Genomic DNA, 25,606 nt, shown 5'->3' on the forward strand with positions numbered 1-25,606 from the left:
TCACTGGCATCTAAAGTGAACAAAACCTATAATATAGCTGTATGAAAGAGACTGCGAGTTCAAAATTACATTGCTCCCCCGAACACATCTTGACAGTCAGCTCCCACAATTACCCATTTTGCTATTCAGTTGATTCACAGTCAACAAGTTGCAACATTTTATGTGAACCGAAGGGAAGAACTGCCTAAATTGGTAGCAGCATAATTTGCTAGAGAGATTCTATGTCCTTTTAGGAACTTCATAGATGTATGCATGTAAAACGTACGATGGAAATTCCGAAAGAGAAAGATGATGAAACGATCATACATATACGTGTCTGTGTATAATGTTGAATGGAACACATTCCAAAAGGAAAAGATATATAAAGAGATAATCAGAGTTTATTAGTCATATGCTCATAATACAGTCATAATTTCACCATGGATGTACAAAGGGAGATAAGTCTTCAATACCACATACAACACCACACCTATATACAATTTATGGCCACCTATCATGCAGAGGAAGCTCAAACTCATAAAACAACTCTTAAAACAAAATCTCGAGTCTTGTACATTACTGTTACAAGCCTAATATGCGTGCTTCAAATTAAGAAAAGGTCAAATAAAAAGGAAAAAGAGAATACTGGTTTCACAGCAATAGCCTCTCCTACCAAACAAAACATTCTTCCATGAGCTATGCATTGGTTGAAGAAGCTTCCGGATGGTAATGAAGTATTTCCTTCCACATCATCTCCCTAATCATATCTTCCCCTAGATCCTCGTCTATGTCAAGATCGATTGGGACCTCAGCAGGAGGATTGCAATTTGGGTCATACAAAGGAGACATGTATGGATGTTGGAGAGCTTCAGTAACACTGATTCTCTTTGTTGGATCAAAGACAAGCATCCTGCTCAGTAAGTCAATTGCCAAAGGATTGGCATTAGGATACAATTGGGAGAAGGGCTTCCCTTGGGAATATGGGAGTGATTTGATGTATCTTCTAGCCTTTGGGTTATCAATGAATTCAAGATCAACCTCACGCTGGCTGCCAAGGACATTAATGATCAATTTAAGTTGATTGAGGCATTCTGTGCCAGGGAAAATAGGCTTGCGGCCAAGAAGCTCAGCAAAGATGCAACCAACAGACCAGACATCAATAGAAGTCCCATAGTTTTCACAGCATAGGAGGAGCTCTGGGGCTCGGTACCAGCGGGTCACAACATACTCAGTCATGAATTGGTCCTTCCCACTGCTGGTGCGTGCCAGACCAAAGTCACAGATCTTCAAATCACAATTTGCATTAACAAGGAGATTTCCGGGCTTCAGGTCCCGATGGAGAATGTTTGCTGAGTGGAGGTACTTCAGTCCACGAAGCAACTGCATTTCAAATGAATTCTTAAGTTTTAAATAGTTGTATTCAGTTGGATGGCATGACATTCATATGGAAAAAAAAAAAAAAAATCAACAGAAATGTTGATCAGCCTCTTATGTTAGTATATTGTGAGTCTGACAGTGTGGAGGCCAAATTTAAGCATGGGGTGACACCTAACACCCTTTTCCAGTAGCAGTTATACTCATACCCAAGTTTCAAAGTATCAATGCGATACATCCCATATTGGACATATGGTATCGTATCTTTGGGTTACCAATATTGGAAATATAAAGAGTTTTGAGATTTTAACTTTTTAATATTCTAATGTATGATTAGACAACTCTCCTTCAAACTGTTAGAGAAAAATATTAAAAAAAGTAATGATTTTAGTTAGATGAAACTCTCCATTTGCAAAATTTGCATATAAAGAGTATCAATACTTTGAACCATGGTCACACCAATGGCAAGCTTGTAGTTTTACACCAGAATGGCCAACATAACCATCAACTATTGAGCAGCAGTAACCTTAATTACTAGCGTGGATGATAGGGGGTAAAATTAATAGCATATTTAGATCACTAATAAGGAACAAATGCGTGACATAAAAAAAATAAAAATATCTTTGAAAATAATAGCTACATTTATCTTTGAAAATAATAACTTGACTCACTTTGTTTGGAGATTTTGAGATGGTTACAAATCTTCAGCCCAACCGGTCCATTAAAGTCGATGAGCTCTTCATTGACACAGATAATCCTAGCTCAAAAGTCAGACTGATTTTTAAATCCCTACTTTGTCCATATTGCTCTTTGGTTAGGGGATCACTACAGAATGAACCCATAAATTAGATGGTTTGATGCACAAGTTTTTTATTTCTACAGAGACTCAGTTTTTGTAAGTGAGAATGTTACAATCCCAGGTAGGATGTAACTGTAATTTGTCTACTTCGAGGGAAATGAAGACCTCCAAAGAGATAACTCTCAATTAACAAAGGGATAATTCTCATAATAATTTGATTAAGAAGTGTTACAACTTGAATACTCTTACTGACCCACAATTACAATTAACTCCTAAAGATTTGGCCCCGCCATAAGCAATGTGTCTCAACTCAATGCAACCACTTTCTTCATAACAAACCAACATGGACTGACTTATCTTGGACGCATTACGTGGACTCTAACTGAATGAGTACAAACACTTAACTACCATCCCTCTATTTTCTGTCCCATGACCCTTGCTAACACTAAACCAATGTTTTAAAACGCGGAGGCGTGACACAAGGCGTAGTTCAGAACGTAAGAGGCATAAGCCTCCCGAACACAAGGAGGCGTAAGCCTCCTTAAGAGGAGGGGGGTTAGGAGGAGGATGAAGAGGAAGGGGGGATCTCATTTTTTCTTTATTTTTGATAAAAATCTTTTATATTAAAAAGAATGAAGATGCATAACATTAGTTGAAAGGGGGGGTCTTGTCAAAGCGGAGGCAAGCGAGCAAAGTGAGCTTGCCGAAGGGGGGTAGAGTTACTTTGATTAAAGCAACTTTAGCCAACTTGCCTTTATACTTCCTATCAGTCTTTAGAATTTCTAAAAGGGAGGCAAAGGGGTTGGAAAAACTAATGAGGGATTTCTTATGGGAACCTGGTGAAGAGAAAAAAGATCACTTTATTAGGTGGGAGGTGGTGTGTCGGAGTAAGGAAGAACGAGGTCTAGGATTAGGGAACGTGGTGAGCAAGAATGAGGCTCTTTTAGGTAAGTGGCTTTGGAGGTGGCCCCTGGAGAGGGAGAGGTTGTGGCATGAAGTAGTGAAAAGCATGGTTGTTCTGAATCAGGTTGGGATGCAGGAGTATCCCGAAGGGCTTTGCTCACAACACATTGGAAGGCTATCTCTGGCATTCTCCCTAAGTTCATCAATTGTGTAAGGTACGATGCTTGCTTCGGAAACTCCATTCTTTTTTGGGAAGATACTTCGGTGAGATCTCAACCCCTAAAAGGCCATTTCCCTTCTCTCTATTCCATCTCCCTTTTTAAAAAGAAACCCATTTCTTGGTTCCTCCCCCCCCCCCCCGGTTTGCCCTTTGGCCTTAAATTGGGATTTTGGGTTTCGAAGAGGGTTAAGGAATGAAGAATCTCTTTGCGTTTCAGAGCTACTGTTGCTTCTAGATTCGGTGTGTTTGGACCCCCCTAACCGAAATAAAAGAGCCTGGTCCTTAACCACAGTTGGCTCATTCACTTGTGCTTCTTTCTTTAAAGCCCTTTGCTCCAACTAGACCTGTTCACGGGCCGGGTAGCCCGACGACCCGGCCCGGCCGGGCTTGGTCATATAATTAGGCCCGCGGGCCTGACCTCGGGCTTAACACAGTAAGCCCGACTGTGTTTCGGGCCGGGCCGAGCTCGGGATTTGTCAAAAAAGCCCGGCCCGAGCCCGGCCCGGCCCGACTCAGTATTATATATTTTATAAAATATATAAATAATATAATATTTATTAAAATATATATTTATAATTTAATATATATTATTCTTTTCTTTATAATTTCAATCTATCTCTCTCTTTATTCAACTGCTTCAACATTAATAATAATAATATAGGCTAAATTTCGGGCCCGGGCCCAGGCTCAGGCTTCGGGCTTTTTATGAGGACCGGGCTCGGGCCCAAATTGTAGGCCCGATGGTCGGGCTGGGCTCGGGCTCGGGCCTTAAAAAAATTTGTTAATACACAATAAAAGCCCGGCCCGGCCCATGAACAGGTCTAGCTCCAACCCCTCCTCTTAGGTCTTTCCCGTTAAAGAGGTATGGTCACAACCAATTCCCCCCAAAATAGCTGTGTTCTGTTGGAAAGCCTATTATGGTAAGATTAATACTGTGAAAACTTGCAAAAGAAGAAACCTTTTATGTGCTTGTCCCCTAATTGGTGCTCTTTGTGTAAAGTGGGGTGAGGATTGTAACCATTTCTTGATATCATGCTCTTTCGCTACCAATATTTGGAACCGGGTTGCTTCTTTATTTGGGTGCAGGTGGAATTTTCCCTTTGAAGCAAAGTTGTTGTTCACTCCAGTTACCTTAGGGAGATTGACAAAAAGAGGGAAGCTAATGTGGAAATGTGTCAGAGCCGCCATGTTGTGGATTGTATGGGAGGAGAGAAATGCAAAAATATTTCAAGAACAGGGAAGAAGTCTTGCTGAAATCAAGGAATTCATATTGACAAGGACTATCTCATGGTTAAAATTTTCACACTTGTTGGCAGATTACTCCTTTGATGACTTCAGGAGAGATTGGGCTGCAGTGGCTGCTACAGTCTCCATCAAGATCAAATCACAAGTTGAATGGATTCCCCCGCCCCCCGGATGGTGTGGTAAAATTGAATTTTGATGGTAGCTGCCAAGGTAATTCAGGACCATCGGGAATAGGTGGGATTCTGAGAGACAAAGACAGCAATATGTTGTCTCTATTTTCAGGACCAGTGGGTGAAAGCGATTCAGTAAGGGTAGAGCTACTAGCAGCGGTACAAGGTATACAGATGGCTAGTCAAATTGGAGTGACCAATCTGCTAGTAGAAGGGGATTCCAAGGTAGTAGTAGGCTGGCTAATCAACCCAGAAACAGCCTGTTGAGGCTACAAGGATCTGTTAAAGAAAGTTAAATGGATGACAAGGAATATGACTGTCAGGTTTCAGTAGGTCAGAAGATCAGCAAATGCAATGGCTGATTCTTTGGCCAAGCAAGGGGTGTCAAGGGGAGATATATTTTGGGCTACTTTGTAATTGTGTCTCAGGCCTGGGCAGTTTTGGTGTATATGGTTCAGTCCTAGGGGGGGTAACATCTCATGCCTCCTCCTAAGCTGATTGTACTATTGATATCTGATTTAATAAAACTACTTTCATTCATCAAAAAAAAAAAGAATTATACTATAAAAATCTGTACATGTTAGAAATTTAAGAAATAAGTCTTGAGAAATGACATTTAGCACGAAAACCAAATATAAATGCAAGGTATAAGTAACATAGAAATTAGGATATTCGGGAGAGTTGTGTCCCTGTTTTCCATATCCAAGCCCATGTCTTTATCTGTTTCTGTTTTACAATTGCACCAAGCAATGACCCCTAATTAACTCAACTTGTTAGCATGTCGTGTTATTAATACAAATGTCTGTCTACCAGAAAGTTGTATCCCTGGTTTCCATATCCAAGCCCATGTTTTTTATCTGCTTCTATTTTACAATTACACCAAGCAATGACCCCTAATTAACTCAATTTGTTAGCATGTTGTGTTATTAATACAAAGGTTGTAGCCCTGTGCTTTCAAGTCCTACATAGGGTAAACTGTTTAAACTCTATAAGTATCATAGATATAGCTTATAAATATGGTAAATATGTTCTTCAATGTCAAATTCAAGGTTAATCCATCAAAACAAAGTAACAAGCCAGGTGTAGGATTAAGAAAGACACAAACACACCACTAAATGAGCCTTCCTATCCTATGAGCTTAGGCACACTGTCTAAAACATTGCATAGACTGAGCAATTGTGAAGAGCTTACTGTATAGAAATCCTCAATAACCTACTGTTTTAGTGCCAGACAAATAGCCATACTCTTATTCTTTTCTCAATTTATATAAATATATATATATATATATCAATTGAGACCAATTCTTTGAAATCTCCATGGCTACCAAGCAGAGGAGGAGCCAGGGAAGAATCCCCCCCCCCCCACACACACACACAAAAAGAAAGAAACAAAGAAAGAAAGAAAGAAACCATCTTGCGATGCTTCTGCTACCAAGTCTTAAATTGTGTTATGCAATAACTGAGGGTGAAGGCAAATTCCACAAGAAATTAAATAATTGTTTATTTTTTGCATATCTTGTGGTGTAATGGTATAATAAGATGATGAATTCTAAAAGTGAAATCACGTTGAAGCAAATGACTATCAATTGTATGAGACAACAGATCAGATTTTTGAAAGTACTATTTGTAATTAGTGGATTGATGGATATAAATAAATGATTCTAAACGTTAGCTCATGGGATGAAGTTCTCTAACATGGTTAAAAGTTATCATTGTATCACTGCATGGCTAGACTTTAAGCCAAATCATTAACACTTTACAGGATAGTTCAAGTAAACTATGACCCAGAAAATAGCATACCTGGAAGAGAAAATACTGACAGTGGTCATTGGAAAGTGCCTGGGAGGACTTGATAATCTGGTGAAGATCCGTATCCATGAGCTCGTAGACCAGGTAAACATCCTTGAAACTTTTCCTGTGGATGGGCATCATAACATCCTTCAGAGCAATCACATTTTCATGTCGAAGGTGCCGGAGAAGCTTCAGCTCCCGCAGAGTTCTCAGTGCATCAACACGATTCTCAAAGGCATTATGGATCTTCTTAATTGCAACTTTCTCATTTGTTTCCTTGTTTACAGAAGAGCACACAATACCATAGGCTCCTCTACCAATGGGCTTGATCGGCACATACTTGGTATCAATCTCAAACAGGGTTTGCCACATGGTGTAGTAATGCTTCCCTCGGGATCCGACCCCATTCGGGGGTTCCACCAAAGTTGCCATCTCCCTGTAAATCACCATAATCACATTAAACATCAAAAAAATTGTACTATAAGACACTGATATTATGGTACGATTTAGCTAATCTACGACTACATAACTATAAGAATCGTTTTTTTTTTCGTCTTCTAAATTCCTAAAAAGATCACCAAAACCAGTAAACCACCATGCACATTTAATTTTACAACAAAACAAAGAAGCTTTCTTTCTTTGGAAACGTGGGCCATTTCAAAACAAGCAGCCGCATGGGTAAAGAAACTCCATTTAATGAAAGCAAATAAAGGAAATAATGGAATAAAGCAAAAAGTAGGAAAAGTAAGGAAGAAACTGATGGTTAATGTGTGAAAACATAACGAATCCTTACTTGTTACGAAAAAAAGCTCGAGAGATTTTCAAAAAGAGGCTTGTTGTTCTTCGCTTTTAGCAGTTCCCGCTTTGATCTTCTGTAATTCAGTTGCTCTCTCTTTCTGCCGTTATTCTGTTTCCTCTTCTTTCCTTATGCGAGTTTAGAATCTATTAAAATCTTCAGAAAAAAAAAAAAATCCTCGTTGCAGAAAATAATGCTGCACTTGACTGTCCTACATGCTCTGAAACTGAGATCCTCCCTCGTTCCTCGAAATCGAGCTCCACTGCTCTCCCCGTTATGGAGATTCTCAAGGAAAAATTTCCAAATTTCTCCAAATCAAAGTGAAAACCTCACTCCTTCTGGAACCCCCATTCAAACCTTCAAAACCTCTCATCCGCCAAACAACTCGCAGGAACCCTTTTTCCCCCCTCGAATTCCCCACTTTAAACACTCAAATTTTGAACAATTCCCAAATCTCCCACGTAAAACCTCCTACTCTCGGAAATTAAACCCTAATTATCCCAAGCCCGACAACCTCCTTTCTTCATTTTTTCCCGCCAGAATAATCACAGATCCGAAGGAATTCGATCCTTGAACATATCTTCTTGTATGAAAAATTCGAGACAGAGTTGTGAAGATCTCTTTGAAGGAATTCGATCCTTGGACATATCTTCTAGTCGCGTTAGAAGGGCGAAAGAGATTAAGCGAAAAAAAGCAAAATGAGGGGATAATTTGGCGTGGCGCGTAACAGTAACAGAAACACCCCCGATTCTGTCTCCGCCAACGACAGCTATCACTCCATCAGTTTCTTGGATTCCTTTGTGTGGAAACTATCCTCTTCTACCCATTTCTCTCTCTATCTCTTTTTTTACTAAAAAGTAAAAACTAACATGAGTTTTTAGAGCGGCTCATTTTAGTTTTTAGAGCGGCTCGACTCGACCCAACTTACAAACGTGAGTCCTACGTTCCGGGAAAGCCGGGTGAATTGCGTCTGCGTGCATGCCGGTAAGGCGGTAACACAGACCGATAGAATTCTGATCAATGTTGTAGTAGGGGTGATCATTTCGGTCCGGCCCGAAAATTTCGGGCGTGGGCCTCGGTTTTGTGTTCAGGTCTGGTTTAGGCATGGGCTTATATTAGGCCCGTAAATTTTAGGGCCGGGCATGGGTTTAATACTTGGAGCCCGATCCAGCTGCATATATTTAAACTTATACATTTTGTGTATAATATATAAATATATATACATGTTATTTTACATTATATTATATATTATATATAAATATTATAACATGACATGTATAATTTATATTATATATAATATTTTATATTATATAATATATAAAATAAATTTATATGTGATGCTATTTAATATAAAAATTATAGATATGTAATGTTTTATATATAAGTGACATTGGCCCGAAATCAGGCCCAGTCTAGGCCCATATAGACCTGGGCTAGGGCTTATGTTTTAGGCTCGGAACTCTAGGCCGGGCCAGGCCCGAACCTAAACTATAACCCATATCATAACTTCATAAGTGCAAAGCCTGTCTTAGGCCCAGCCCATGATCACCCCTAGTTGTAGGTAAGGGTGATCATGGGTCGGGTTGGGCCAGGCTTTGCACCTATGATAAGGGCTATAACTTAGGTCCAGGCTCGCCCGGCCTGGGGTTCCGGGACTATAACATAAGCCCTAGCCCAGGTCTACATGGGCCTGGGCCTGGGCCGGGCAGGGCTTGATTTCGGGCCAATATCTTTCATATATAAAACATTACTGATGAAGGGAAATTTGGCCCGACCTCGCGATCGCCCGACACGTGGCAAAGGCAAGCAGCTCGGGACAGTAGAGCACCCAAAGCGAACATCAGAAGCAAGTCCAAACTCACTACCGAGCCCGAACTCCAGACCGCTGTACTTAGTTCGAGCTCCTTGTTAAGAGCGAGCTCCCTGTCAAAGGTTCGAGCTCCCTAAAAACCCGAGCTCCCTAAATCCGAGCTCGGTACTAGGAGCCCGAGCTCCCTAAGAACCCGAGCTCCCTAAATCCGAGCTCCCTACTAGGAGCCCGAGCTCCCTGATTAAGAGCGAGCTCCCTGTCAAAGGTCCGAGCTCCCCGCGGTGCAGCTCGCCGCAGCAAAAAGAGGGGTGACGCACAAGGAATTCAAGTGGCACATGGTAGCTAACCAGCCCGCGACCGTGGCCGAGTTCCTCAAGCTCGCGGACAAGTTCATGAGGACGGAGGAGGAAATCAACCAAAGAACCGAGGGCGGAAACGAGAAAAGAAAGAGGGACGATGAGCCCTCTAGCTCGACCGACCGAAAAAACCCGGCCCGGGACCCAAAACCAAACCAATCGTTCCGAGCTCCCCTGCCAGTTCGGACGGATTACACGCCCCTGAACACGAGACGGACCGAGATCCTAATGACGATCAAGGACGCCCCCTTCGTGAAATGGCCACCTCGCCTAAAGGGAAATCCGAACGAAAGAAACAAAAATTTGTATTGTAGTTTCCATAGGGACCACGGTCATAGTACCGAGCAATGTAATAACCTCCGAGACGAGATAGAGGGGCTCATCCGTCGCGGATACTTAAGAAACTTTGTACAGCACAACAATAATAGCAATAGAGCGGATCAGCCGGGCGAACACTTAAAAGACGCCCCGGAGACTAGCAGCAGGCCTGCCGAACCGATGCAGCGACAGCCTCCGGCAGAAAGGTCAGTTCGGGGAACCATCCATGTAATTGTGGGAGGTTCAGTGGTGGCGGGGTGCACATCAGCGGCAGCACGGACCTCAGTTCGCGAAGCGGTCCTCGAGGAGCGGAACCCCCCGAAGAGGCCGAAGACCGAGGAGCCGATCCTCTTCACAGAAGACGACGCGCGGGGAGTTCGCTACCCTCACGACGACGCACTTGTCATTAAACTCAGGATCAGCGACTTCGAAGTTAGGCGCGTGCTCGTAGATTCAGGCAACTCGGCGGACATCCTATTCAAGTCGGCATTTGATCGGCTACAGCTGCCGAGGAGCGAACTAAAACCTGCAAGCACTCCCCTGGTGGGCTTCAGCGGGGAGGAAGTCAGGCCCCTTGGAAAGATAACGGTGCCCGTGGAAGTCGGCACGTGGCCTTGTGCGGTCAGACTCAACCACGATTTTCTGGTGGTCGCGACCCCCTCCCCATACAACGCCATAATAGGACGACCAATCACGCATATCCTGCGGGCGGTGGTCTCTACCTACTATTTGGCAATGAAGTTCCCTACGGACTTCGGTGTGAGGATAGTGCGGGGCGACCAGCTCGAGTCCCGCAAGTGCTACGTCGCCGCCCTAAAGGGCAAGTCCAAGCCGGCCGGCGACCTCGATCTGGAGCGGCCTACGGAGCAAGGTGAAGAACAAGCCTCGCCAACAAAAGAAACAATCACGATCCCGACCTCACCTACGGACCCAGCTCGCGCACTCCAGATTGGTGCTTCTGTCAAGGAACCCCTACGGACCGAACTGGTAAGTTTTTTACTCCAAAATTTAGATACTTTTGCATGGTCTGCGGCCGATATGCCTGGTATTGACCCTAGTCTTATAACTCACAAACTTAACACTGACCCTATAGTCAGACCCGTTAGACAGAAGAAACGGAACTTAGCCCCGGAGCGCTGGAAAGCGGTCGACGAGGAAGTCGAAAAGCTCCTCGCGGCAGACTTCATAAGGGAAGTCCATTACCCGAGCTGAGTGGCCAACCCTGTGCTGGTGAAAAAGGCGAACGGCAAGTGGCGCATGTGCGTCGACTACACCGAATTGCTAAGATAGAGTGGACGCGACCTCGGATCGACCGCATGTGCTGGTGAAAAAGGGAAGTCCATTACTCGACTACACGCCCCCTTCCTAGGATCGACCGCCTAGTGGATGCGACCTCGGGACATGAATTGCTAAGCTTCTTGGATGCCTACTCAGGCTACAACCAAATCCGGATGGACCAGTCCGACGAGGAAAAAACCAGCTTCATAACCGAGTTCGGTCTATACTGTTACAAGGTCATGCCCTTCGGGTTAAAAAACGCCGGGGCGACCTTCCAAAGACTTGTAACTAGGCTGTTTCGGCCCCTGATCGGCACAAAGATAGAGTGCTATGTAGACGACATGGTCGTCAAAAAACAGTCTTCGCAAGAATTAATACAAGACTTATATTCTGTCTTCCAAATCCTGCGTCAGTATAACATGAAATTAAACCCCAACAAATGTGTCTTTGGTGTCACCTCGGGCAAGTTCCTGGGCTACGTTGTCAATCGACGTGGCATCGAGGCCAACCCAGACAAAATACAAGCCATCCTAGATATGAGACCACCTCGGAAAATAAAAGAAGTCCAAAGGCTAAACGGCCGCATAGCCGCCCTAAGCCACTTCATGTCCAAGTCGGCAGATCGCTGCCTACCCTTCTTCAAAGCAATCAAAGGCAAAGGGTTCGAATGGACCCAAGACTGTCAGCTCGCGTTTGACGAGCTAAAAGGCTACCTCGCCAGTGTGCCAACCTTAGCTCGGCCCGAGGAAGGCGAAGTCTTAGAGCTGTACCTCTCGGCTAGCGACGAGGTGGTGAGTTCGGTACTAGTAAAGGAGGCAGACCGGGTCCAACGACCCATATATTATGTTAGTAAAATCTTGCAGGGAGCAGAGACAAGGTACCCGCAGATAGAAAAGCTAGCGTATGCCCTGGTGGTAGCAGCACGGAAACTCCGCCCGTACTTCCAGGCCCACACCGTCATCGTCCTGACCGACAAACCTCTGAGGCAAGTGTTACTCGAACCCGAGGTTTCCGGTCGGCTGACGAAGTGGTCCATCGAACTCAGTGAGTACGATCTCCAGTACAAGCCAAGAACTGCCATTAAGGCCCAAGCCTTGGCAGATTTTATCACAGAGTGCACGTTCAACCCCAAAGCCCCTGAGCTGGTCGAGCCCGAGGTCCCCAGTTCGGGCGAACTCAGAGCTCCCAAGCCAAACGAGTCCGAACCCCGTGAAGTAGCAGCCAGCGTGGCTTCCCTCCTGGTTAGACCAAGTGTGAACTGGGATGAGGATCCCTGGATCCTTCACGTAGATGGCTCCTCGAACCAACAAGGCAGCGGTGCTGGAATAGTGCTATGCGGCCCGGGCGGAACAAAACTGGAATACACACTACACTTTGAGTTCGCGGCATCCAACAACGAGGCGGAGTACGAGGCACTGATAGCCGGGCTAAACCTAGCGCGCAAGGTCAGAGCAAAGCACATGGTTATCTGCAGTGATTCCCAGCTCGTGGTCAACCAAGTTACAGGCGAGTACGAAGCACGCGAACTCACTATGATTGCGTACTTAGCAAAAGTAAAGGAAGCTCTGCTCGACTTCCAATCACACTTCATCAAGCAAATCCCGAGGTTAGAGAACGCTGAGGCCGACGCCCTATCCCGACTGGCTAGCACGGGCCACAACACCAGGAGAACCGTGTACGTAGAGGACTTGCCTCGGCCCAGCATTCTCGGTGGGGCAGAAGAGGTCTCTCCCGTCACCGAAGCGGAACCGAGCTGGATCGACCCACTCGCGAGCTTCTTGTTAGACGGAACCCTTCCCGCGGACCGCAACACAGCCAAGAGGGTGCAGCGCCAGGCAGCCAAATACGTCATGATAGACGAACGGTTGTACCGACGATCCTACACGCTCCCCTATCTGCGATGCTTGCGCCCAGCCGAAGCCGAGCTGGTACTCCGCGACATCCATGAAGGCTTGTGTGGCGGACACCTGGGGGGCAGAGCCCTCGCCCAAAAGGCACTTCGACAAGGATACTACTGGCCAACGATGAAGACAAAGGCAATCGAGCTCGTCAGAAAATGCGGCAAGTGTCAGAAGCATGCCAGCATCCACCATCAGCCCGCTACCGACCTCAAATACCTCACCAGTCCATGGCCCTTCGCCCAATGGGGCATCGACCTCCTGGGGCCATTCCCACCAGCGACAGGCGGGAGAAAATTCCTAGTGGTGGCAGTAGATTATTTCACAAAATGGATAGAAGCCGAACCCCTGGCAATAGTTACAGCCCGAAACATACAAAACTTCTTTTGGAAGAACATCGTATGTCGCTTCGGGCTACCTCGGGTACTGATCTCCGACAATGGCAAACAGCTCGAAGACATCAAGTTCCATGAATGGTGCCAAAGTATGGGAATTAGTCAGAACTTCACATCGATCGCACACCCGCAGGCAAATGGCCAAACAGAAGTAATGAATAGAGCCATCCTCCGCGGACTGAAAGCGCGATTGGACCGAGCCAAAGGTTTGTGGGCAGACGAACTACCAAGTGTTTTATGGGCACACCGAACCACGGAAAAGACCGCCACGGGTGAGACCCCCTTTAACCTCACCTATGGCATCGAAGCAGTGATCTCAGTGGAAATCGAAGTGCGTACGTTGCGACTAGAAGCGTACGACGAACGGACAAACGAGGACGAGTTACGCACCAACCTCGACCTACTGGACGAAGTGAGAGACCTCGCGCACATCCGAACTGCGGCTTACCAACAAAAGGTAGCTCGGTACTACAACGCGCAAGTAAAAAAGAGGAACTTCCGCGTCGGCGACCTGGTTCTCCGTAAGGTCATGGTGCCTGAACCCGGCGTAGGGAAACTTGGACCAAACTGGGAAGGACCCTATAGAGTAATGAAAACACTCGGTGGGGGAGCGTACGAGCTCGGAACCCTAGAAGGGAAACAAGTACCCCGGGCATGGAACGTTGTCAACTTGAGAAGGTACTATCTATAGGCCACCAAGGCAAGTACGCCGAAGTCATTTCATAAAACGAACTGAAGGACCGAAATGGTCAGTTCGGCAAAAAATATAGCTCGAAGACACCAGTACATGAACAAAAAGACATTTCATTTCAAAACAGATGTGTACATATAAAAAAAAAGGAGACATTTCATTTCATTTCATTTCACAAGCCCGGGGCTACTTCATCGTTATCGGAAGCCTCTCCGACAACGCCCGAAGGACCTGCCTCCCCCTCAGAGTCTGGTTCGGCATCCGCAGCATTAGCCATCTCCGGAGTGATGCGCGAAGTGGATATGGTGTTGGTATCGAGGTCGGGGTACGTATTCCGGATCATCCACCGACTTAGCTTGAAACCCCTCCTGTAGGAGTCTACCATCAGGTCATCGAAATCCGGCGAAGCAATGTAATCGCTGACAGCCTTCTTCTTCGCGTCTTCGATGCCTTGAGAGAAGATCTGAGTCCTCTCCCTGATATCCTCCTGAAGATACTCGACCTGGTGCTCCAAGTCCAGCTTCATTTCCGCCATGCGCTGCACCACCACTCCCATGGCCTCGGCATCCCTCTGAGACCTCGCCTGCCTAGACCGCGCACGGCGAGCAGCAGCATCAGCAGCACGAGCATTCTCCTCGGCAGCTCGCGCCTGCCGCGAGCATTTCTCCACCTGGTTCGCCAAGGCGTGAATGGAGGAGTTCACCTATCAAAGGAAAACGAGATCAGAGAAACGAATAAAAGAATAGAAGCCGAGCTCTAAAGAAGGGATCACTTACCACCATGGCATGAGTAACGGCACGACAGGCCACTTGGTGCAGAGGGAGCTCGGTCCACGCCGCAACTTCCTCAGGAAACATCGCCTCCTTACTCCATTGAAGAGCATGAACAGGCGACAACACGCTCCTGAAGTCCCCCGGGGCCTCCGAGCCCGACGGCCCAGCTCGCATATGAGCGGACTCGGAATAGGCGGGAGCCCCCGTGTGTGTGGTTTCGGCATAAGGAGCCCCCGCCGGCCCCTGCATAGGAGGAACCATCTCGGGATCCTCTGCCGGATAATCCGGCACCTCGGGCTCCGCAGCTCGGGATGGCTCGACGCGAGCTCGCTTGGCCACCCGCTTTCTCCTCTTCATGCCCTCGAACAAGTGCCCACCTCGGGTCACTCGAGAATCCATTGTACCTGCGAAAAGGAGTTCGGCATCAGTAAGACGTAAAAGAAGAGCAAGACAAGATCACTAGGGAAAGAACCTACCCGAACTCAGGCCCGCAGCAATAAGCTTGGCCTCCGTCAGATACCATTGGCAATCCAGCCCAAGTCGCGCCCATTGCTGGAGGCCCTTCGCCGTCTCCTCATCAAGTGTGATGCCGGAATTAGGAGCGGCCACCCCCCAGCCGGTCTGAAACGGCCACCCCATCGCACTTCGCACCCCGAAATAGTCCCGCTTCCACGCCGGGACCTTATTGGGGAGTCCGTGTAAGAGCTTGAAGCCCGGGCGAGGGGACAGGTAGTATGCCCGCCTACGCCCAGGAAAGGGACCCACTTGCTTTTTCAACATTAAGATAGAAGAAAAAATCTCCAGATCCAGAGGGAAGTTCTCGTCGCAAAATAAAGAGATCGTTCCCACTAAGTTCCTAATAGAGTTCGGGTGAAGCTGGCCAACCGTCACACCGAAGTGGTTTAGGACCTCGACAAGAAGAGGGTGGAAGGGCAATCGCAGCCCCGCGGCGAGCTGTTCCCGGAAAATCACCATCTCATCAGGACCGTGTTCCCAAGGAAAGCTCCCCGTAGGGATAAAGTAACCGTACTCACTGGGCAAATTATAGTAGTCTACGAGGGTTTGAAGTTCCTCAAGCGTCATAGTCGAAGGGCCGAACTGATCTACAACCCGGCCACGACGGGAGGTGGATGCCGACCTACCCGAAGCACCTCGGGTGGTAGGCTCGACCCCTTCCTTAGGACCTACATCGGGCTCACTTGAACTACCGTGGGACGCAAGCTGGTTCATTGAACCCACATCAGACCCACTTGAACAGTCTAAACCCTCCAAACCAGACATCGTGAAACGGAACGGGATTCCAAAAACACTCACCCGGGAAGAAGACTGAAGCAGACCGCGAGAACTCGAACAAGCAAGAAGACCTGGGACGCGAGCTGAAACTTAAGGCGCGAGCTCAAGATGTACAACAGTAGCAAGGACGGGTCCCCCCCCCCCCCCCCGCGCACTATTTATATCCACAGCGTACGGAAAGCGACGGCCCAGATCGAAGCCAATACAACGGCCCACAACCGCGCTAAGCCGCACGTCTTCCAAGACCAATCGGCGCACGTCTTTCCGAAACTGACGGAACGTCGCGCACGTCTTGTCAGAGGACAGGTGTCGGCACGCGTCTTCCCGAAACTGACGGGGTAACGGCGCACGTCTCCTCGCAATAAAAGCGTCTGCAGCGCAACTCCCGAACAACTGCCGTCACGACTCCCAAACGCGCGCCCTTTTTTGAAAATCAAATTAGAGCAAGCGCGCTCAGCACGGACCAAAACCCTCCTGCTACCTTGCAAACTCCCCACACCAAGACGGAACCGTTGTCGCAGGGAGTGGGGGGCAATTGATGAAGGGAAATTTGGCCCGACCTCGCGGTCGCCCGACACGTGGCAAAGGCAAGCAGCTCGGGACAGTAGAGCACCCAAAGCGAACATCGGAAGCAAGTCCAAACTCACTACCGAGCCCGAACTCCAGACCGCCGTACTTAGTCCGAGCTCCTTGTTAAGAGCGAGCTCCCTGTCAAAGGTCCGAGCTCCCTAAAAACCCGAGCTCCCTAAATCCGAGCTCGGTACTAGGAGCCCGAGCTTCCTAAGAACCCGAGCTCCCTAAATCCGAGCTCCCTACTAGGAGCCCGAGCTCCTTGATTAAGAGCGAGCTCCCTGTCAAAGGTCCGAGCTCCCCAAGTCCGAGCTTGGTACTAGGAGCCCGAGCTCCCTAAGAACCCGAGCTCCCTAAATCCGAGCTCCCTAATCGGAGCCCGAGCTCCCTATTAAGAGCGAGCTCCCTGTTAAGGGTCCGAGCTCCCCAAGTAAGAGCCCGAGCTCCCTAAAAACCGAGCTCCCTATTAAGAACAAACTCCCTACTGGGAGTCCGAGCTCGCTATTAAGAGCGAGCTCCCTACTGAGAACCCGAGCTCCCTGCAAGGAGCACGAACTATACTGGGCCCCAAGCCTCACAAAGCTGACCCGAGTTGACCCGTGGCAGCTCGGAACACTCCAAACCGAACTCAAGGCACCTCGCTCGCCACTCCAACACTTCACTTCCAAAGCACCAGGCCAGCCAAACGTACTTGACACCAAGGACGTCTTTATCCAAGGGCGACGTACCTGACTGATTTGGGATCTGACGCCTGACAGCCGCATTTCAAACGGCTTCCTGCCACCGCCACCTGCAACCATCGTCACTAGCCGCAGAGACGGCTCCGACAAAAGGAACAGTGGCGGTTCTGTCCGACCAGAGGAAATGACACCCGAACTGGCAGGAGTTCAGAAGTAATCATGCCCGACCTGACGGAGGCCTGGAAGTGAGTGCGCGAGGTGGTTATAAAAGGCTTCTACCCCCCCAAGGACGAGGTATGCTAACTTTCGCGCTATCTGGTTATTCTTGCCTTTGAATGATTCTAACTTGAGCTTCGGAGCCCTTACGCCGGGTTCTCCCCGGAGTTTCTCTTCTCCTTCCGTTTCAGGTTCTTGTTACTCAGTTCAGAGGCAAGATCATCGACAGCTAAGACCAGCCAGATTGTGCATCATCAATTACATATCTATAATATTTTATATTAAATGACATAACATGCATATAAACTTTTTATTTTATATATTATATAATATAAATTATACATGTCATGTCATAATATTTATGTATAAAACATATAATATAATGTAAAATAACATGTATACATATATATACATTATATACAAAATGCGTACGTTTAAAAATATGCGAGCCGGGCCGGGCCGGGTTTTAAGTATTAAGCCCAAGCCTGACCCTAAAATTTATGGGCCTAATGTGGGCCCAGGCCTGAACATAAAACTCAGGCCCAAGCCCAGAATTTCGAGGCTGGGCTTGTGCGGGCCAGGCCGGGCCGGGGTGAAATGATCACCCCTAGTTGTAGGCCTTGGATTGGACAAAGGCAAGACTCGTTGGGTCACGGTTTTAACGGTTTAATCATCGGTGATTAGATTGTCCACGTGGAAAAACTTTTGTTGCGACTATGCTGTTTGGGGTTTCCTCCTGCATAAGACACATCACCACACAGTCTTTCTTCGCCTTTCTAATTAAAATGAACATTAATTATAATTATTTTTCCCCAGGTAGGGTTGTATTTAAATTTATCAAAATTCAACTCTAATCTGATTATGGAAAATTTGCATACAAATCTGATGCAATTACATAAATACATTATCCAAATTCAAAATAATCGAATAAGATTTCAGATTGATTCTCAGAATTTTTAGTATAGGTTTACTTCCACATCCATGTTTTTGTTTTTGCATATAAGGTTGCGTTTGAAAATGATGCAAATAATGTAAAGTATAAAACGGTTCATATAAATTGCAAAATTGGATTAGTTTTGCACCGACAAATTTACCTTCTTATCAAACAGACTTTTAGCTGTAATAGATGCAAACATGAATTTCAATAAAGCATGTGCTTTTTTTTATCGAAAGCCCATTTGAATGCAAATTTACTTATTTTTTATTGATGTATTTTACATCTTATTATCAATGTAAATATACATTAATCTATCATTTATCAATGCATAAATGTAATGTTGACAAACACAGGCAAAAGTTAACCAAAGTGCAAATTTACCTTGAACCAAGATTTACACTCGATTTGCATCGTTTCCAAACGCTGCCTAAAGTTTTAAAATATCTCATATCATATCAATACAAGAGGGGGGGGGGGGGGATAGGTACCGAGGATCTCATGTGGTGTGAAATTTTTGGATAGATAAATTTTGTGTGCCTAAAAGGAATTCACCTCAGTTATATATAAACTAGCGAGGGCCTGTGTGATGCACGGGTTGGGGCACCCCTCCTTGTTCCTTGCCCCCGTATGTCAAGACACTCAACTCCATCCTCACCCCAACCCTAGTGGTGGGGTGGGTTTGGGGTGAGACCCATTCCCCGTCGGGGAAGGGGAATCCCCAAATTTTCTCCACCCTAAGGCAACCACATAAAAAAAAATCTAATTTATGGATATTTTGCAAAAAGGATAATGGGAATTTAGGGGTATTTTAGGAATGGGATTATGACAATTTGGGGGATTTTATAAATGAAATTATGCGATCCTAGGATTATAAGAATATGAGAAAAACTTAGAGATATTTTAAAAATCAATATTAAATTTATTAATATTTTACTAATTTACCATTGGGTTTGGGGAATTATATGCAATCCCCATCTCTAATTTGGGGCAAAAATATTTTCCCTGTCCACACCCCATCTCTACCCCATCCCCATTTAAGATTTGAGAAAACTTGCCCCATTTTGGGCGGAGCAGAGTAGGGCCCTAGTTTACAGGGAAAACTGCCATCCTTACAATTCTAGTAAATTTCTATAACTAATTAAATAACAATAAATTACAATATTTTATGATAATTTTCAAAAAATTATTGGAATTTCTGTTGATTAGTAGTAATGTATGGTAAATTAATGTAATTATAGTAAAATAATGTAATTATGGTAAACTACATTATTTTTAATTAAAAGTCAACCATTTGTTGTTAATTAATGTAAAACCATATATGATCGAAGTCATCCAAGTGGTCTACATCAGTGTGGATAGACTTAATAATTTTCATAAACTATGTCATAATTATTTGTTAAAATAATACTAATAGATTGTTATTTAAATAATTATGAAACAATTTCTGACAGATTAATTTCCTAAAATTTAATAATTATTTAGTTGAATAATAATAATAGATTATTATTTAAATAGCTTTGGATAATATTTATTTCGTTGATTAATTTCTTAATTTTTTAATTACTTATTTAAAAAATAATTATAGATTATTAGTTAAAGAGTTTCCCTAAATTATTTGATAGTTGTTAACTATAATTATTGATTTTATATAAATTAGTAAATTATGCTAATTAGTAATATCTTTTATCAAATAATTGTTATTGTAAAAATTTAATGAAAATTTTTACAATTACAATTATTAATGTAAATTATACTAAACGTTGAAATTCTGAACATTTATTAATAACCAAAAATCGTAAAACAATGAATTGTTTATTAATTTTTGGTAAATTATTAAATTATTTAATATCTATTAAATAATGGATTATTTCTTAAATAATTATTTCATAAATTTTTGTAGAACATTTTCCATAAATTTTTAATAATTTAGTAACTAATGGATGATTTAACAAAAGGTTATTTAATAATTATAATGGAAGATACCATGAATATATAGGAAACATTGAATTACCCTTATTCCCCTCTCTTTAATTTGATTTAAATCACGTCTATAGATATAAATATTGTTTGATTTGGAAAACCAAATCTTAAAAAAAATTATGGCCCTATTTTTATGAGAAAGTGGAGAGAATATAGGGCAATTAGAGATAAAAGTAAAGGAGAGGATAAAACATATATTGAGTTAATTAAGGGGAAGAGGAGAACTTGTGTGTGTGTATGTGTTTATATATATATATGTATACTGGCAGGGACTCGTGTTATGCACATAATTTGTTAAGTGGAAGTTAAACAACAGAAATACATAGGAGTATATAAATTTTTTATATTTTAACTTTTTGATAACCAATACAATTGAACTCAAACCGAGTTAGTCGATTTTCTAGTATTTTGATCGGCTTTGGTTTAGCAATTTTCCAATTCGACCAAGTTGGGTCAGTTTCGATTTGGCCATTTATAAAACGACCAAAACTGAACCAACTCAACCATAGATTTATATTAATATTTTATATTTTAAATATAATTTTTTTAATACGAGAAAGTGGAAGAGTTCACATATTTCTTAGTCTAAAATATTTTATATCATAAATTTAATTTTTTAATTTATTTTTTAATAATAACACTATAATTTATTAAATTTAAATTTAATTTTTAATTTTAAATATTTTGAACAAGCAAACCAAATTGAAAGTAGACCCAAACTAATACAACCCAAGTTGGCGGGTTTTCACTAATGGTCAATCGGTTTTGGGTGACAAACTTCAAAGCTAAACAAGTTGATTTGGTTGGTGAAACAACCTGCAACGAAACTGAACCAATCCTTGAACACTCTTAATTTCAAGTAAAATAATAGGCAAATCTCTAATAAATAACAATAGTTTAATCTCCAATAATTACTGAAAATTTATAGCAAAAATACACAATCATTGAAAATAAATTTATAATGAAATAAAATAGATATCTAATAAAAATATAATAATTACAAAATAAAATAAATACTGAAAATATATTAAGGTAGTCAATAAATAGTGTCATCTCAAATAATAGTTTAATCTCTAATAAATATTAATCAATGTTATAAAAATACATAATTACAAATAAATTTATAACAAAAATACAATAAATATGATATATTAAATTTCAAAAGTTAAATAATGGTTTTTTAATCTCCAATGATTATTGACAATTTACTATTAAATTACAAAACAAAAATTGATTTTTAAATAATTATTGAAAACATATTTATCAAAAATACATTAAATAATTAGTGAAAATAAAATAAATATTAATTGTAGTATATATAAATATATAATGAATATACTCTATTATTGTAAAATTATTACTAATAAGTATTAATTTTTGAAAGTTATTTTCTATAATTATTAATTGATATAAGTGAAATTATTTATTTACAATATTATTTAGTTATTTAAATAATAATTTTATTTAAATGTTAAAGTATTAATTATTTATTGAATTTAATACTCCATAAAATTATAATTAGTATTATTATGAATATTATGAAATCTATTATGATTATTTTCTATTTTTAAGAATTATTTTTTAAATTTATTACATAATTTTTTTTATTTTAATAATTTAAAATTTAGTCATGTAAAATATTTTATTATTTAAATATTTAAATAATATGTAAAATATTTAAAAATTTTCATTATTTTTATTTTTATTTATTTTAATATTATTTCGTAATATTAAACATTTTGTTATATAATTGTTTTTCAGTTTTTATTTTTTTGTTATTTAAGATATTTAGTTATTGAAATATTTAAATAATGTTTTGTTTTTTAATATTAAATTTTTATTATTTGAATTGAATAATTCATAAAATTATAATTTATATTGTTACTACATAATTTCATGATGAATTTTATAAAAAAATAAAATTATTAATAATATGAATATTATTAAATCTATTATAATTAATTTTTGTGTTTTGAATAAATATTTTAAAGTTAGTACATTATTTTGTTATAATATTTAGATAATTCTAAAATTTTTTAATTGACACTTTCTTTAGATGGGAAAATTTATGATGCAGAAAAGATATGGTATGGATAGAATTTTGACTAATCAAAAGTGGGGGAAAGGATAAATAGGAGTTAGAGATAGTTTATGAGGGAATTTCTCTACTAAATTAGAGATAATTTAAGGGATAAATGTGAGTTAGAGATAATTTAGGAGATATATAGGAATCAGAGACAATGGTGCCACTTGATTAAACATTAGAAAAGAAAATCCCTCTTTCTTTATGGTTGTTAGATATAATTAATGTATATTATTTTCTTATTGGTTTAATCAATAATTATGTATAATTAAAAAAATAAAAATTCAAAAAAAAACAAAAAATTAGAAAAAGAATTTGGAACAAGAAGAGGCATAATTACGTCGACTGTCTTGCTAGAGAGAGATTCCATGAAATTATAATAAGTGTTTTTGTCAGAAATTGTATCTGATGGGACAGCCCTTCATCTTGTATTGTACCCTACACTGCTACATTATGGGTGTGCAACGGAACATTCTACCCAACACTGCTACATTCATTGATCATCGCTTTGTTTATTGTAGTGTGATTTGCACTCACTCCGTACAGAGGAGTGATATTAAGGATCTTCGTAAGTGTGCATTACTTTTTTTTGGCATGCTTGGAATTGGATGTAGCGCTGTAGGAAGGTGTTTGATGGGAATGATTTTTCACCGTTGGATTTTATTACGAGTCCTTGAATATTTTTTGGGAGAATGACTGTTCAGCCCAGGGTCAGAATTTGTAGGTCCAAAGTATTGTTGGAATAGGTGTTAATTTGGAATTGATGCCAATTTACAGGCAAGCATTAATGCATAAAATATGGGTATTTGACATTTTGAATGTTAGGCCTGTCCGTATTTTTTCTTTTTTGTTTTTCTCCCTTCTGTTCAACCTCTTCCTTGGTAAACCGTACACCACATGAAGTAGGTTGGCTGGTTGGCACCCCCAAGCTGGAGTTTCTAATTAAGCCCCGGTTCGCTTTTTGGGAAGTTATTTACCCATGTTTTTTATTTTATAGGTAAACAAGAAAAATGACAATTTTAGCAATAAAAATTCATTATTAAAAAAGGGTAATTTTGTTTCATTCATGTTCTCCCTTTAGGCTTCGTTTGTTTGTGATACAAACACCAAACTAGGGTATTTATGTACCCCGGTTCGCATTTGCGAGCGTTTATTTGAAATGTAAAAAAGTAATGATTATGAGAGCAAAAATGTATTTTTTTTTGACACTTTTATACTCTGAAAAGAAAGCATTACTATACCTATTTTTTTGGATACAATTTTATTTTCTTTTGATAATTAACTTTTTGACCAAAGTTAATACATACCTGTAAATTGACATCAATTCTAAGCTGACACCCAGCCCAACTATATTTTAGGCCTAAAATTTCTGACCCTAGACTGAACCTTCATTCTCCCTATTTATTTATGGCTGAGTAATTACATTCTCATGTTGACGAAACTTAAGCTTTTGATTTATTATTCTATACTTTACTCTTTTCTCAGGATCTTGGGTTGTCAATAATATAAGTGGAAAGTGATTTTCTTCACCGCCTTGGGACATTGCCGACATCGTTAAAGATTGTAGAAGCTTACTTTCTTTGCGGTTTGTTCCCTCTGCCATGTTACAAGAGATCAAGAGATTTTAATAGGATTGCCCATACCATCGTCAAGTATGTTTTCTCTATACAAAGCATTTGTACATGGTTTTCTAAACCAGTTTTTTTTTTTTTTTTGACTTGTAAAAGACTTTTCTTCGTTGAATATATGCTTTTTGTTTCATAAAAAAAATCTACATATTAAAATTTGCCAAGTAAAAAAAAAAAGAAGAAAATTTAAAAAATTATAGGAAACTGCCCTTAATTTGGGGGTAATGGCACTTGGGGCTGAACTTAAACTTATGACATGGAACGACCTTCTACTTTTAGATTCTAAAACTCAACTCCTCATGTTCTATGTCAAATAATTAGTAAAAACATTCACAAGTATTGTCTGTGTATATTTAAACATTTCAAAATTATTCTTTGCATGCTTTTTAAGACCGTTTTACCCTCTTCTTCATTGAGTATCTAAAACCCTAGTTCTTAATCTGTTGATACCTAATTTCCCACACTTGAATGAACAAAAAACTAAAGCAACAACGCAGCAGATAACTTGTGCTCATCAAATCCCTAGTTCTCAAATTCCCATGTAACTAATAAGTTAGGCGATAATTCCTTAAATTATTAATAAATAAATAAATAAAATTTACAAAAAATAAAGCTAGAAAAAATCATAAATAAACTAAGAATATATGAAGACACCACCATTAATTTCCTCATGGATGCCTTGCATATGAATGAATGTTGATAGAGGAAGAAAGCATGACATGACTAGGGATGGCAACGGGACGGGTTTAGGGTGGTAATCATATTTTCCGTCTCCAACTCCGATTCTGAAATTAACCCCCATCCCTGATCTCCGACGGGGATCGGTTTCCCGTGGGGATCCAAATCCCAAAAATGCCTTTAGGTAATAGTATTTTTTAAATAAAATAAAAATTATATATTATAAATAATGTTTTAAATATGCTTTGATATATATATAATCAGGGTCGGGGTGGGGCAAGGACCTCAATCCCCCCATCCCCGACCCTGACTTCGACTAGGGATTCCTATTAATCCTCGTCCCCGCCCTCGTCCCGCCAAAACTATCCCCATCCCTGACCCCATTGGGTCGGGGAAATCAGGTCCCCATTGGGGATGGGAAAAGTTGATATCCATAGACATGACTCCCCCTCAGTTGGGATTTTACTTTGATTTTAATTTTTTTTTCTTTTCATTTTAATTAAATAAATTTTCAAGTGCGGCACATGTCTAAGGAAACATAACCAATAGCAAACTTCTGTGTAGTGGTTTTAATTTCTCTACCAGTGTTATTTTTCGCCTTGATTTCTTCGTCGGCAATGGCGCTACTACATGCTTTCGGTGAGGATTGTCTGCACTTTGCCTCTTTTTTGGGCAATATAAAAAACTGAACACTCTCCGTCGTCTCCGGGAGGTTTCCATTAGCGGTAGTTTTCGAGTGTTTCTTA

The 25,606-nt window shown here is 41.6% G+C and overlaps 1 protein-coding gene across 1 annotated transcript; it reads right to left on the reverse strand.

The window, feature by feature from the left end:
• Positions 1-358: 358 nt before the first annotated feature.
• LOC104595625 (mitogen-activated protein kinase homolog NTF3) lies at positions 359-8,080 on the reverse strand. The gene is made up of 3 exons (XM_010256429.3): positions 7,274-8,080; positions 6,490-6,916; positions 359-1,359 (listed from the first exon to the last, which is right to left on the reverse strand). Exons 2-3 carry the CDS (start codon positions 6,910-6,912, stop codon positions 676-678), a joined length of 1,107 nt encoding a protein of 368 aa, XP_010254731.1. The 5' UTR covers positions 6,913-6,916; positions 7,274-8,080; the 3' UTR covers positions 359-675.
• Between the last annotated feature and the right edge of the window lie 17,526 nt (positions 8,081-25,606).

This window comes from Nelumbo nucifera, chromosome 5 (genome assembly GCF_055504915.1).
Source record: "Nelumbo nucifera cultivar China Antique chromosome 5, China Antique-T2T, whole genome shotgun sequence".
NCBI classification, from domain to species: Eukaryota; Viridiplantae; Streptophyta; class Magnoliopsida; order Proteales; family Nelumbonaceae; genus Nelumbo; species Nelumbo nucifera.